A 16,183-nucleotide genomic window follows, 5' to 3' on the forward strand; every position below is an offset into this window, starting at 1 on the left:
GTCATCATTGTGTCAGTTTACAGTACAGTCACATCATTCGGTAAGTGTTCCCATATTGGTCATAATCAACATTTTGTGTTCAATCATGTCAATATGTTCAATGAAATTGTTATTTCTTTCTATATTTTTTTAACAGTGTTCCAAGAAAGATGTCATCACCAAAGATCATCTACTTTCTACTATTATTTTCATCAATCTGTAGCTGTTTTTCCACACCTCTTAGCGTTTCAGAGGAAGACGTAAAAAAGTTCCTTCAACAGCGTAAGGCCAGACTGGAAGATTTCAACGGCACCCTAACAAGCCGAAATCACATCAAATTTTTCGAAATACTGAATAATGCAGTATTACACCCCAAGTCGGTCCGAAATACCCTGAATCTGATCGCCTCGAGCTATCCGTACTTCAAAACTCCATCTGACACGATCTACCAAGAATCAATAGAATTCCAGCAGGAATTCTTCCAGGTGATGCGGGATGTATATCTCATCTGCTGGCACACAAGAGCACAATTCTACTACAATTCCTTTCCTTCAGGATTCCATCCATTATCACCAAAGTCTAGCAACGACAGTTTGGTGGATTTCTGCCTCCTTTCCTCGCCGATGCAGGGTCTTCTGTATTTAACTTCACAAGTTCTTCTGGCCCCCAACATATCTTCTGCTGAGGAATCAAGGCAAATCTTCAACAGCAACATCGGCCTTTGGCGCAATCTGACAAATTACGTTTGTAATTGCGTTCCCATGCAAAAAGTAAAGAGTTATGGCTCTGATTACGAGGACCTATTGTCGTTGGCTTCCTTCGAACAGCAGGTGAGTGACTGGTCAGATTCATTTGCTGCTGTAGACACATCCGAAGAAGTATCTTCAACGTTAGAGACACTGAGTTTTTGGTCATCGCATCCTGAAGACTTTCGGAAGTCATTGACCCAAGGACTTCAGCCATCGGAAATCCTGGAGGATCTTCCGTTCTTTCCGACAGATGCTAGCATACGTGAGTTCAACAGCACCGCTGTCTACAAAGCTGTAACTTCACTGTTGGTCAATGAATCCACGGAACTTCTCCAAGAAGGGATTGGCTTACTTCGAGACACCTTTGTAGGATTAATCACTGTCAATAGGTCTGAGCCCCAGTTGAAAGCAAACATGGAAATGCGTTATTTATTCGATATGTCTGAGGTTACATTGCTGCAAGTAGCTAAGATTGCTGGAATGCACTGGAACCTTCGATATGTGTCGGATGTGGAGTTTTCGCGGTATTTCGCGAATTTGGACGACAACGGAGTCATGGGTCATTTTATTCATAACCCTGACCTTCCGAAGAATCCAATGATTAAGAGAATCCGAAAATCTATCAATGATTGCATTGAGCTGTACTGGAAGGTCATGAAAAGCCGAAGGATTTTTCCCCGACAAATGGAGGAACGCGATCGGGCTGTCGTGTGCAACTTCAAATCCGTGGGAGAGTTGACGAGCCGTGATCGCATACCCTTCCAGGGAGATTTTGAAATCGATAACCAAAGGCCATACAGCTATTCGATGAGAGAGATCCTACTGTCGTGCAGTCGGTGCATGGCGATTTCGTATAAAATCGATGTGGCTCTCGATAATTTACGGCGTAACGGAAATTATTCCTTTTCCATTGATTTGACATATGTTCCTCTCTTGCGGAGAATGAATGACTTCTTGAAAGATGCACCGAAGGAGTATAAAGAACAAGGGCTGACATTGATCAAACATTTGTACGAATACTCATGGGTTTTGGAGCCACAGTTGAAGTCAAATTCCATTCCTAACATCTTCTTCATGGAAGGAAGTAGAAAACATCGTGATGTCTTGCTGCGGGAATTGCAGATATTCGGACAACAGTTGAACATCAAGTATTTGGATAAATTTGGGGAGGAGTTGGTTCTCGATAATGGAACTGATGGGTCATTCAAATGGGTGGGCGGACGGCAAGTGGATCAATTATCTATGGAATCAACTGCCTATTTGAATCTACAATATATACTCGAAGCTCTTGTGAAGTTGATATTTGAAGTCATGGAGATCAAGAAAGGAGGATAAATCAATTTAGCTCGCGGGACAAGGGCTTCTGATGATGATTTCTAAATTGAAAAATGAATCAGAAAATAAAAATGTAACAATGAACATTGTTGAAAAGAGCAAAAACAATTCGATCATATTATTGAACGATATAACTTGGGTTTATTAAACTATAAGGTCACTCTTCTTGGAGAGAGCCGTCTGTGGGGTCTTACGACGAAACTCTAGATTCGAATATTCACTAAATCATATAAACATCTGATAAAGCCCTCGAAGAGAAATCATAATAAAAAGGCTGTGGTTTTTGGGTCTTTGTGGCTTCGATGTTCTGCGTTCAGTTCTGCGACTGATCTCGAAGTGAGAATACGTCTTAATCAAAATCAAGTCTATTTGCTCTTAAGAAAAGTGTTTTTTACTTATTCGTCTGGCTTAAAAAACAAATAACCATCGACTCATCCTCCGCCATGACCAAATAAAATCAGACGTTAAGTGGCCTTGCGGTCAATAATTCACTCAGATGTTAATCAGTTAATGAGTAGAGTCGACGTTTCGGTTCTACATCAGAACCCTCATCAGGACTAAAACCCTCTTTATTCTCATTTCAGCAATAAAATGATAAAATCCATCAATTCTAATCCATTATTAATATTCGGGCACTGAAAGTAATGCCGTGAATATTATTGGACCTACAAAAATGTAATGGAAAATTCATTATTGATACCGGATAATAGGTTATGAAGAATCCTTCCGTCAATAAATTCAATTAAATCTAAATACTATTGTTCAAATTTACGTGTCAATCTTGGGTTAGAATTGGGGAATAAGAAACTAATATATGGAACATTAAAATAAAACAATAAGGAAGAGTGAGGTAAAACGGCCCCTTTTGACTTTTTTTGTGATACTCATAATTCTGAAATAAATTCATTAATTAAGATCAGTCTAGGCTCATTCTAAAGGGGAAGAAGTGTATTTTCCATGAAAAAAAAATTATTCCATTTCATTTCAAATTGAATGAGCTGTTAACATTTTTGAAAAAATCAAAAGGGGCCGTTTTAAATAAATTGAATTCAATCTGAAACCACAGTTCAAAACCAGAGCTGCGCGCCACGAAATTGGCGTTTTGCAGGTCCCTCGACACGAAAATTAATATACACGCCTCGCCATGGAAAACATATCCCCCCCCCCCCCGTGCAAGATTGCCTTCCGAGCCGAAGGCGAGGGAAAAAAAAAACTTAATCAAATAATCAAGTAAGGGAGTTTGACCCTCTTGACCCTCGTAATCTATTGTTCCTTGTTGTACCTTGTGACCCGTATGGCCCTTATGACCTAAAAATCGCCTTCGGCTCAGAAGGCAATCTTGCACGTGGGGGACGGTATCTGTTTTCCAAGGCTCGGGCATGGAAACTACTATTTCCTACTCTTTGCGGTACATTTCGCCTGGAAAGACCATCTGAACCCACTTTACTGTGCGAGCACGGTAATTTTGCTCGTACATTTCTCTCCGTGTAGAGAAAGTCAAAATTGGACGATTATACAATGCTTCCATTCGGAAGCCAAAAATTACCTGTTCCTCTTTGGCTCGACTGCTATCATCCTGTTCTTTCTCAATATCTTCAACCAGTTCATGCAGAAGACGAATATCCTGGGGGCTGGGGGTGCCATTAGCCCTGCCAGCCCCCGCATTCATTGCACTATGTGGCGCCACTTCACAATTACCCCCACGATTTCCCTCACCGACAATTACAACAACATCCTCTATAACTTCACCACTCACTATCAATTCAACTTCCTCCTCGTCGTCTAGATCGATATTACTGTCGTACTCATCTCTGTGCTTCCAGATTAATGACCAATCCGACCAACTGTGTCCGAGTATTTCATCACCCGTCAAACGTCTATTTTCGTCCTCGGCATCGCTCATTTAATTGTTCATTTAAGAGGTCCACTGAGCTTCAACCTCCACCCCCTAATTCCTATTTAGTGGTGATCAGTGTTTCTGGGTTCTTCGAATTGTCTGCAGATTCAAGGAAAGTTGTAAGAGGATTTTCCGGGAGCCGTGGGGGGGGGGGAGGGATGAACTATTGGAGATGGGCATTGGAAGGGTTTAATCATGATTGCGTTCTTTAAAGTTCTTGCGGATTTAGAAGACAAAACATTTCAGTCCGGTGCAGTTTAAGAGGATGGATTTAGGAAAATAATAGGGGTATTTCATGATTTTATTTTTCATTCGGTGATTCATGTCCAAATAGTTTTTTTAATAATAAAAAAGATGGCCTTGGAAGACGTCACAATAACGCCCCGCCAACGCCGACTCTCGCCGGATTTGTACGGGGTTGTGATGTCATTGTCCCCTGCCTTCGCAATTTTTTGATAATTTTTATTTGAAAAAATGAAGTCTTGAAATTGTGGAATTCTTTTTCAATAATTTATTCGCAAAATAGGATGCATGAAATATTCCTATTATTGCCTATTATTCAAGGAAAGTTATAAGGGGATTTTCCGGGAGCCGCGGGTGGGGGGAGAGCTATTGGAGATGGGCATTGGAGGGGTTCAATCATGATTGCGTTCTTTAAAGTTCTTGCGGATTTAAAAGACAGAACATTTCAGTCCGGTGCAGTTTAAGAGGATGGATTTAGGAAAATAATAGGGGTATTTCATGATTTTATTTTTCATTCGGTGATTCATGTCCAAAGATTTTTTTTAATAATAAAAAAGATGACCTTGGAAGACGTCACAATATCGCCCTGTCAACGCCGACTCTCGTCGGATTTGTACGGGGTTGTGACGTCATTGTCCCCTGCCTTCGCAATTTATTGATAATTTTTATTTGAAAAAATGAAGTCTTGAAATTGTGGAATTCTTTTTCAATAATTTATTCGTAAAATAGAATGCATGAAATATTCTTATTATTTGAAGGAATCCCTCAAGTGCGCAATCGAATGAAAGATCTTCGAACAAAAAGAAACGACACTCATAAACATGCACATAAGTTTTTAAAAACCAAAAGACTAGGGCTGCCGAAATTCAAGTGGCGAAGTTGATTGTCGCGTGTCGAAAAGCAGTTGTTGATATATTGTACCAGAATGCGGAAGAGGGTGGGGAGCGTGTGAGCAGGTGGTTCTCGTGGGACAGGTCGAGTAACACATAGATTAGCGTGTGACCCGTAGTACTAGAGAGAGAGGTGAGACCAAAAGGGGTGTTTGATGAAATAACTGGACGTACTGTTGAATCGTTAAGGGCGGATGTGTGTCGGGGACCTCTGTTATAATACTAATGGGTCACGTGTCTTTCTAGGGGTCATATCGGGGTCAAAACGGCCATTCCCTTCATGAGTCCAATTTCTTTAGTTGTAAATCATAATATTTTTTCAATTTTGCTTCTGAATGGAAGCATGGTATTCGTTAAGGTGTTTCGGTTGAAAAGTAAAAAATAATGAAAAGAAATTGGAAAATTCATGGGAGAAATTTCTAAGTATGCTGCATCATTGAGAATTGTTGCACATTTTCTTCAGATCTCAGTTTCAAGAAAAAAAAAATGAAATTTGGATATTTTTGTAACTTCTTCAGCTATAACCTCCGAGGTTACCCCACTCTCAATTAGAGAAATTTGCATGGGACCCAAAAAAAATAATGAACTATTGAGGAAAAACTAGTGGGTGATAAATTAAATCTTTCTTGAGACCACGTATACGTTTCAGATTTTTTTCAGATTTTATAAGAAAGTTATTTGAACAAATGATTCGGAAAATTATGAGTTTTGGGGCAATTACGCCCTCACGCGCAGGCGCGTGATTCGAACGTCAGTTAGTATCATGGGACAGGTATGGGTTGGACTATGGAACTGAGAGGGAGAAAACACTCGACAGGTTTACCAACTCGAGACGCATTTTAATATTATTTCAATATTTAGAATAACATCCAATAAAAATTATTTGACACCCATAGGTGATGAGAAAAAAATCAATCAATCTGATAAATAAAATCAATATTCAAAAAATGTTCAAATGAACACTTAAATAGTTACTTGAAAATTGAAAAATTTCGTGCTCAGAGATTGAATCAGGGCTCGAGAACCATAAGACTTCCCTTCCGTTTAACCGCCCGGTGATGTACACACAAAACACATTAAATCCGAAATTACCAATTTTTTGGGTCAGAGTAACTAGTTTTGGCCTCAGGAGTTCGACTATAGTCATAGATGCTACTTTCATCGCTTGTGCGCACAGTAAAATTTTACGCACACTTCGCGAGCGCAAAATCCCACTTTCCACACGTCGTGGTGAAAAATAGGGTTCGACACTCGTGGGAAAATTGTTCTTTGCCCCTTTCCCAAGAGGCAAAGAACAATTTTCGAAAGATTAAACAATTTCAATTATTTATTTATAAACAACGAATGCTTAAAAGAAAATAATTCTGAACAAAATGTTATTTGAATAACACGGAATATTCATGTTTTTTTGTCAAATTTTTCTTACGCAATTTAATTAACAACTCAGACGGAATAATGTATATTTTGAAAAATATATTAAAAAGCCTATTGAATTGGCCCAATTTAAATATATTTTTTTGTATATATTTTGATGGGGGAAATTTGATGACTGAAAATGGTTGAATCTACAGTGTGGTCTGTACCAAATTGTAAAAGATACTCGGATATCCTTAAAGTATTCTTCCCAATGCCATCTTGACCGAGTTCCATCACGCGATGGACTGCCTCATCTGTCGTTGAAAAAATTATTTTGAAATCAATACTCTGGGAAAGGTGAAAAATTTGAATGTTGGGGCTGCCCAGGTTGGGTCGATGGTGAGTTCAATTTAAAATACAGCATAACAGAAATTCCATTCTGGCAAATTGCTAATTTATTAGCAAAAATGTATTAACTAGGGTGCGACGAGAGCCACACTGTTAAAAAATTTTCACTGCAGTTTCCAGGCTTTAGTCTTGAAATATGAAACAAGTGACGGTTTCATTGAAATTTCAGGGAATTTTAACATTGAAAATTCGTGGTTTTCGTGGAAAATTCATGGAAATTTTCAATTTCAGTTGAATTATTCCATGGAAATTGATAGAAATTAGGAAAATTCAAACAAAAATGTCCTTGAATTTTCAATTTTTTGAAATTTCAGAGCAATTTCTTATTGAATTATCATTTTTAAATTGAAAATTCATGGAAATTTCGGAATCTTCATGGTTCTTCCACTGAAAAATCATGAATTTCCTTGAATTTTCAGGGAAACTTGAAGTTTCATAGACTTGTTTCCGTTAAATTGAATTCAGTGGCATTTTCGGGAAAATTCAGTTAAATTTTCTTAACAGTGCATTTGCCACTTGTTTTTAATCGGTTTTCACGGGGAAATACCCGATTTTTCCGGAATTAATAAATGCCGATGAAGTGTCATTGAAAGGATCAAAGTGATATCAATTTTGGTGGTTGATGACACATGACAATTCCACGCCTCGACAATTTTATAATCAATAAACCCTACACTCGACTCTCGCTATAAATTCAAATCACGTGGTAAATCAGTCTCTGGAAATTGGGTAATGACCGTAAAAATCGATGATTCGAAAATTGATTGGAAATTACTTGAAACTACTTCAGTTAGGGAGTGATGATATACGTGCCTGTGGAGACCTTAAACAAACGTTTATGGCTCGTAAATTGTCGGTTTCTCGAGACAAGGCCGTCAGTCATTGATCAACTCCGTGTACGTGTCTATCGTGTATTTTGTATTCATAACTGAGGTACTGAATGTGAAAAAAGGGGGACGGTGGTTGTTCAGTGCGGGAAACAATGTAAATAAAGGCAATGCCACATCGTTGATGGTTTTATCGACATTTTGGATATTTTTGGGGGGATGAGTGAAGTTGAAGTTGACTCTTTATATAAGACACCTTATATAGGGAGGGTACGTGCGTGGAATTTACACCCTCACGCGTGTCGGCAGGGAGGAGGAAAATGGGGAGCAAATGTTTGTATAAGATATTCCCCTCGCTTATTCCCTATTCATTGAAATTTTTACCTCTGATCAGTTAACGGGAAGGACAAGTGGAGGGATCATACATGGAGAGAAAAGTTGGATAAAAATTACTGAGAAAATCGGGGATAATTTCGTAAACACATTTGTATTTTTGTATTTTCTTGGCAGAATAAATCACACGGTTTGAATGCTTGACAAAAATAATCGACTAGTTTGTTGGTCGAACCAACATCTTCCCGACCAATTGCCTTTCCTTTATTCATTAGAATTTGATTTTTCCATGCAACTTATTCTATTGAGACATTTTCCATCGAATTCTCTCAGCTCAAATTTTGCAATTTTTTTTGTTTCATGTTCTGAATGAAAAAAAAAAGAAAAATAGAATGAAAAAAAGTAATAATGAAAAAAATTGACCTATGTTGAAAAATATCTGGAAAGTTTGAAATTTCAAAAATTCATGTTTCGAATAACTCCGAAACCGCTGAGACGAATTTGCTGGAATTTTACTCCAATCTTAATCATACAAAGTTGCATCAATTATGACGACAAGAAATCAATCTCACCGTTTCTCTGCGAGTAATCATCAAATTTGTGAAAAAATGTCATTTTGGGACGTTTTTTCACAAGTTTTATTGGAAAATCTAAAGAACCGCTGAGGCGATGTTGTTCAGAATCTAATCAGTTCTAAGTTACATGAAAAGACATCGATTGTATGGAAAAAAATTGAACCGCATCGTTTGTTCGAGAGAACTCGTGGCACAACATTTTGGTCACATACTCACTCATATCCACACATACAGACCGATCTCTAAAAAGTGTACTTTTACCCACTGTTTCCATTGAAAAATGACCGGCACCCTCCGTGTCTTATACAGAGACTTAACTGTATATCATCACCCTATATAAAATTAAATCCAAAAGGCAATAACGATTTCACCGCAGAAATGCGCATATGAAAAAATCGTATAGAAATTTTCTCTATGGATTGTGTATAGAAATTCTATAGGATTCCCGTATATGATATTCGGATATTTCTATACGAATATTTTCCATACGAATTATTTCTATACATAAATTTTTACATAAATTTTTGTTTTCATACAAAAGATGTCTAAATGCTCCAGAGAAAAACGTCGAGAAATGTCGTAACTCCATACGAAATGTTTCTATATCACTACAAAAACCAGGTGTCTGACAGTTATCTGAATTTAAAATGTCAGATGGTAAAAAAGGTCTGAATCTTCAACAGTGTCTGACAATCTGACTAATGTCTGAAAATTTTAACCGCCATTTCTGTCTGAAAATAATGGTAGACATTTTTTGTGTCTGAAAAATTTCAGATATTTTCTGTGTCTGAAATTCAGTTATTTGTGCACATGGAGAGAAATGTTCAGTAAAAATTACGGAACTCTCACTTCACTCACCGATTACGGAATCGACTCAGAAAATTTAAGTGACGGTATCGTAATTTTTCACGAGAGATTCAGATAAAAATTACGGAACGCTCCAGAAAAATTCCGTGACAGTTCCGTAAAATTTTCTACAACCACATTTCACTCTGGAATTACGGAAAAGATACGTAATTTTTATGGAATATTTCTCTCCGTGTGAGCGATTCAAACATTTCACTATTAAGATATTTCACGTGATTCAGACGACAAAGTCCATTCAAACATTAATTTTTAAGATATTTCTCATGTCTGAAAAGTTGACTTATCCACTGCAAAAACTAGGTGTCACAACCATTTGAATTTAAGGATTGACGTAAGCAATTTTGGCGGGAGTTTTTCACAAGAGTAAATTTTTTTATGGTCAAATGCCCTGAAACTTTGGCAAAACGTTATTTGAACCATTATAAGATGATCGATCTATCGCTTAGCTCTTTGTCATATTGTCGATATCAACTAAAACATAAAAGTTAAAAAACCAAAAAAATCGATATTAACAATATGACGAAGAGCTGAACGATAGATCGATCATTTTATAATAGTTCAAATAACGTTTTGCTAAAGTTTCATGGCATTTGACCATAAAAAAATTTACTCTTGTAAAAAAGATGCTTACGTCAATCCTTAAGATGGCAGATGGCAAAAAACGTCTAAATCTTTAAAAGTGTCTGAAAATCTAGCTGATGTCTGAAAATTTCAAACACCGCTTGTATCTGAAACTGATGTCTGCATCTGAATTTCAGACACCTTGGTGTCTGAAATTGAAATATCTCCATTGATTCAGACACATTTTAATGNACGATAGATCGATCATTTTATAATAGTTCAAATAACGTTTTGCTAAAGTTTCATGGCATTTGACCATAAAAAAATTTACTCTTGTAAAAAAGATGCTTACGTCAATCCTTAAGATGGCAGATGGCAAAAAACGTCTAAATCTTTAAAAGTGTCTGAAAATCTAGCTGATGTCTGAAAATTTCAAACACCGCTTGTATCTGAAACTGATGTCTGCATCTGAATTTCAGACACCTTGGTGTCTGAAATTGAAATATCTCCATTGATTCAGACACATTTTAATGTCTCAAAAGTGTCTACAAAATTGTCCCAAAAGTGTTTGAAAAGTGTCTGAAATTCAGACATTAGTTTTCGCAGTGTACATGTGGCAGTGGGTCGTATCGGATCAAACCTATATAAATCGTACAGAAATAATTTGTATAAAAAATATCCGTACAGAAATATCCGAATATCATATACGAAAATCCTGTAGAAATTCTATAGGGGAGGATGGGGTAAAATGGACACTTTTGTTTTTTTTTCAAAATATTCATAACTCAGAAACAGATTTATCAATTGAGCTCAGTGTACGCTCATCACAAAGCGGAATCATTGTTCTATATATTGAAAAATAAAATTATTCCATTTCATGAACAATTCAACACGTCATGAACCTTTCAAAACAAGTCAAAAGTGTCCAGTTTACCCCACCCTCCCCTACGCAATCAGTACAGAAAATTTCTATACCATTTTTTCATACGTGTGATATCAATCGTAATTCGGCACGAAGTGTCATTGTGCCTTATCATAATGAGCCATCATGAATGTGCATGAGGTCAGGGGGTAATTTCTCGAGTGAGGGGTAGAGGAGCCGTTACAGCACGATACCTTTGAGGAATGTTCAGCCAACGGACATAGTAAGAAAATCGGTCGATTCGAGGGGTCTATCGGGTCACGGTCAAAGTGTCTAAGGTTCTGCTACCGAACGACTTTTTACTTCTGCGTTAATTCCTCTGGATAATGAATTATTTCACATCGAGAAGGTCTTTGTTCCTAAAAATATTTTTTTTCAACTAATTGAAAATCCAGGAAGGTCTTCATAACTTCAGTTTGAGCTTCACTGCGAGTCATCTTGTTTTGCCACTGCAATAATTCGCCCCTTCATATTCGAAGTACTCGTGAAATCCTTGAGAGTTCAAGAAACCAAACACTTTAGTCTAGGGATTACACTCAAGTGAATCCAGAGATTGTGGAAAAAACGAAGGGAACTGGGGGATTCTGACATAAGCCGGAGGATAAGGGGCGCTATGAAAGTGCTGTTTATATAAGGGATGAAGGAAATGACTGCAATTTCTGTTGTGTCTTTTACTACTGTATTCGGACATCAAAGGAACACAGAGTATGTCAGGTTTTTCATTATTATTCCTCTCCTACACACATTTTATAATTTCAATTCCAACTGTTGATATTTGTACAATCGCACACGCAATCTTATACCGCTTATTTTTCCCGTTAAAAAAATTATAATTCACCAATTTTCTTTTATAAAAAAAAAATGATTAAAAATTTGTTAACTCAACGAGACGAATATTTCAATGATGAACTTATGGTTTGTAATTTATGTTTTATTTATTGTCACTGATTACGGCTGTTCGAGGAGTAAAAGTTTCTCGTGTTTTTAATTGGAGTAAAAAAATATTGGAGAAATAAAAAAACACTCGGTAGACGGAATTGATCCGGCGTATGTCGAGGAAAATAATCGAAAATTTGGGGTAAAAAATTCTTCACGTTTTCGTTTGAAAAAAGTTCTTGCAAACGTGAAACACCGAGCGCTACGGTTGACTATGCGACACTGACTGAGACGCTGTCTGGTGGAGTTTCTATGAAATACCCCCCCCCCCCTTNCCCCCCTTCACGCCGCCGGCCCTTGCGCACCCCTTTCCCCGCTACAACATCTTCCCCAACCCCACGCGCCACCACAAAAAAAGGTGAACAGAAGGGGCGGAATTTCCAGCGACGGATCGCAGAGAAATAACGGAAAAAATAGGCACACGATCAGTCATCCGTGCACCCGTATTTTCATTTTTTTTTGAGGAAATACAGTCGACTCTTTATATAAGATACCAGAGGGAGAGTTGGGAAGCGGAATTCGGTGAATTGGCTCATCTCCAGTGGGGGCACCTGGGGGGAGGAGAATTTTTTTTGCAGGGGAAAAGAGAAACCAGATATTTTTCGAACTGGTGATAATTTTGCACGGAGAGAAATGTTCAGTAAAAATTACAGAACTCACAGTTCGCTTGACTCACTTGACTCACTTCAGAAAAATTCCGTGATTTCAGGTAAAAATTACGTGACAATTCCGTAAAGTTTCCTACAACCACATTTTGCTCCGGAATTGCGAAAAAGATACGTAATTTTTATTGAATATTTCTCGCCGTGTGTAGTAAAATTTCCGGTCAGGGTCTGGGGAATTTCTAAGAAGTAATATGTGAACGGGAATTTCAGAAAATTTTGTCATTCGTGATTTCAGGGGAAAATCCGGAGAATTTGATATTTCAGTTCAATTATTCAATTATTTCATTATTTCAGAGAAATTAATGAAAATCAGAAAAATTGAGGGGATTCCTTGAAAATTTCTTGGAATTCCAAGAATTTTTAATAAATTCTCTGACAGTTCAAGGGATTTTAACAGTGAATATTCATTTTCACTTGAAAATTCATATAAATTGTTTCTGGGAAACCTGAAATTCCATTGACTTTTTCCCCTTCAGGGCATCCAAGTAACTGGGCCATTTTTTTTGCAAACAAAATACTTTTCTATTTTTGTAGTTGAAGCTTTCATTTGAGCTCCATTTGACCCCAAGTTATCAAACATTTTACAATGATTTTATTATTTAAACTTTGCAAGTCTGAATTTTAATCTCGATATTGAACTGTTACAAAACATTTTAAAAATTTGAAAAAGATTTAACAAATTTACATTCGGAAAAAGATTAATTAAATGACTTGAAAATGTGAATTTTTCAATTTTGCATCATAAAAATCATTTGTTCGGAATCGTAACAAATTTATTCATTCTGAAAAAATAAGCTTTCCGAAAGTTTAAAAGTTTCAATTATTTATTTATAAACAACGAATGTTAAAAAACATGATTAAAACATAGTTGAAACACATTTACTAGTGCAAAATGTAATCTTCATAACGCTGAATTGTGATTATTCCGAAATTTTTTCACACAAATTAATTGACAAATTTGATGATTAAAAATGATTGAATCTAGTCTGTAAAAGATCTTTGGATATCCTTAAATTAAATTCAAGGTCTTTTTCCGGAAAATTCAGCCAAATTTTTTTAACAACACAAAAGGGAGTTTTGACCCCTAGGGTCATTTGACCCTTCTGATCACTCTTTTTTCTGGGTATCTTATACTGAGAGTCGACCATAAACTTCAATCCCCCTATAAAAACATGAAGTGAATGAATGACACTGCCGAATTGAATGAAACGATTTACTAATCATTAATTAAAAAAATGAAATTACTCACCTGGGCGACTTTTTCCCCCATATTCGGCGTATGCATCACCCCCTGGAAGTACTTGGCAGAGCCGTTATCCTGTAGAGAAAACTGTGTCACGACAAAGTGTCAGGAAGGCAGTTCATTTTAACAAATGAAATAAAGAGGGTGAGAGAAAGGCCTTCTGCCAACTCTAGAAAAAGCTCGGAATTGCGTCTTCCCTCGGAAAATGCGGTTAAAATTTTCGGAGCGAATAATGCCGCTATGCAATCAGCGGTGCATTGAACGGAAAAAAGTACTTCTCACTATGAATATTTTACCATTTTTCTCAAAATGCTAGCGACGCTTTTTTTCATCCCCATTTTCGTCAATTTTTCTCTCCATTCATTTTCGAGGGATACGCCCATTTTATTCGATAAACTATACTTTTTGGTATTTTGCCGTCAAGCTGACACAATTATTCACGTGTGAAGAATGCAAAAATGCAGAACTGAATATTCCATGAAAAATAGAGAGAAGGATGAGGCCTAAACCAACAATTTCAAATAAATAGTAGAGGTCGCAGCAGTTGCGAGCGACCGGGGGCCTATTCTCGAGTTTGAGGTGAACGGATTTGTGAACGGAAGTGGCTCCGTTCACGTATCGCGTTGGGGAACGAAAGTTTTCTCAAACGAATCCTAGATCCACATGTGAATCAATTTCGTTGACGGATGTCGTTTTCGATTCACACGTGAGTATACTCGTATGAGGATACAGTTAACCTCTTCTAGGGAACGAAACATTAAACATTAATTGTTTAAATTTATTTATTATAGTTCAATTCTTTGTTTTACAATAAGTTAACAAATGGGTAATTTGCGGAGGTACATCTATTACGAAGTTCGCGACTTGGGAATCAGTGTGCGAATTGAAAATGACCTCCGTGAACGGAGCCACTTCCGTTCACAAATCCGTTCATCTCAGACTCGAGAATGGGTCCCCAGACACAGACGCAGTGGAGAGGGAACTTTAGAATGGTATTAGTGATTTGTTTAGATCAAGAGAAAATAAGAGTAGATGTATTTTATTAGTTTTAATTGAGCATTTGAAGGAATTTTCGCCCTTTTGTGAACGAAGAACTCATCCGCGTCATTATTATCAAACTTGTTTTCATTTCATTGAAGAATAATGATAGAAAGTGGAATAAAACAAGAGCATAACAAGAGTATCAACGGATAAATTGGATTTAAAGGCAGAATCAACAAATACGCTAATGCACGGGAAATCTTGTGTCTGTGAGTGGGTCACAGTCAACCCGAGAGCCACCTGCAGGAGCCTTCGTCACCTACCGTGCCAATTTATTTGCCCTCCCCATTTTCAATAGAGGCCCGCATACCTCCTTCCCTCTTTTCTTCACGGAATGTTCTTCTCTTTTGCACTAAGCTGTTATGTCCAACTGTGAAATCAGAAGGTAATAATCCATTCTAGAGCTGTCAGATGGAAAATTTCAATCGTGTCACACTGAGCCTTGTACATTGTTAAATTTTTTGCACTCAGATCGTGTCACAACCCATGTTATTCACTGGAAAAAGGCCTTGATATATTTCATGGATGCTTGCCGCTGAGGAACGCCTCACAAATATCAAAAGATTTCTACTGAAGTGTATCGATAAAAATTGATATTGTTATGAAATTTTTGTCCACTCCTTTCAAAGCTCCAGAACTCGTGTGGACTATTCAATCAATTTTTCCTCGACATCTTCGCATACTTTTTCATAACTAAAATAAAAATGCCTCAACTCAATCATTTCGGGGACCGGATTTTTTCCCCCCGAAAAAAATTTCCGGAAAAATTTTCCCGGAATATTTTCCTCTGAAAACCACCGAAAACTAAAATCTCCGGTCAAAATGAAAAATAAACATATTATAATTTTTAGCTTTGTTGTTAATGTTGGAAAGTATTCTCGTTACTCCTCCAAGTTAAACATGATATTATTATACATTGTTCAGACATTAACAAGTTGGAACAATTTCCCCTGAGCATATTTCATTGTTGGAATTATTCAATGGATTGTTTTGGTAGTATAAGATGATGTTTTGTTAAATGTTGCCAATGTTTTTTTTACGAATTAACTTATTAATGAAGATTCATTGATTATTGGCCCAAGAGATTGATTGCATTTTTTGAGGCAATTGGTTCGAAAATGTTGAAAATTCATTTTCATCACGCTGTGACAAAAAGTGAACTTTTCGGCACGCTCCGCGTGCCTAAAAGTCCAATTTCCGCCACATTGTGATGAAAAATATTGTTCGTAACTCGTGAAAAAATGTTTTTTAGCTCGTGGGATTATATCACTCGCCTTCGGCTCGTGATATAAACCTCCCACTCGCCAAAAACCACTTTTTTGCACTCGTTACGAAATATACTATTATTGGAGTAAC

The 16,183-nt window shown here is 37.1% G+C and overlaps 2 protein-coding genes across 6 annotated transcripts in view; one reads left to right on the forward strand and one right to left on the reverse strand.

The window, feature by feature from the left end:
* The window catches only part of LOC107037089 (potassium voltage-gated channel unc-103), an 85,049-nt gene that overhangs the window by 34,552 nt on the left and 34,314 nt on the right, over positions 1-16,183 (reverse strand). For 4 of the 5 annotated variants that reach the window (XM_015255425.1, XM_029126042.1, XM_029126043.1 and 1 more), the window contains one exon: positions 13,793-13,873. In XM_015255425.1, coding sequence (XP_015110911.1) covers positions 13,793-13,873 — 81 coding nt within the window. The remainder of the gene's footprint in view (positions 1-13,792; positions 13,874-16,183) is intronic. The other variant, XM_029126041.1, reaches the window with a different exon arrangement.
* LOC107037088 lies at positions 22-2,816 on the forward strand. The gene is made up of 2 exons (XM_015255424.1): positions 22-40; positions 137-2,816. Exon 2 carries the CDS (start codon positions 150-152, stop codon positions 2,061-2,063), a length of 1,914 nt encoding a protein of 637 aa, XP_015110910.1. The 5' UTR covers positions 22-40; positions 137-149; the 3' UTR covers positions 2,064-2,816.

Source organism: Diachasma alloeum, unplaced genomic scaffold (genome assembly GCF_001412515.2).
Source record: "Diachasma alloeum isolate Michigan unplaced genomic scaffold, Dall2.0 Dall_scaffold_00213, whole genome shotgun sequence".
In the NCBI taxonomy this organism is placed as follows: Eukaryota; Metazoa; Arthropoda; class Insecta; order Hymenoptera; family Braconidae; genus Diachasma; species Diachasma alloeum.

Excerpts from the sequence above, each read along its gene's own strand:
- LOC107037088 (XM_015255424.1), top strand. The coding sequence starts at position 150 with ATGTCATCACCAAAGATCATCTACTTTCTACTATTATTTTCATCAATC.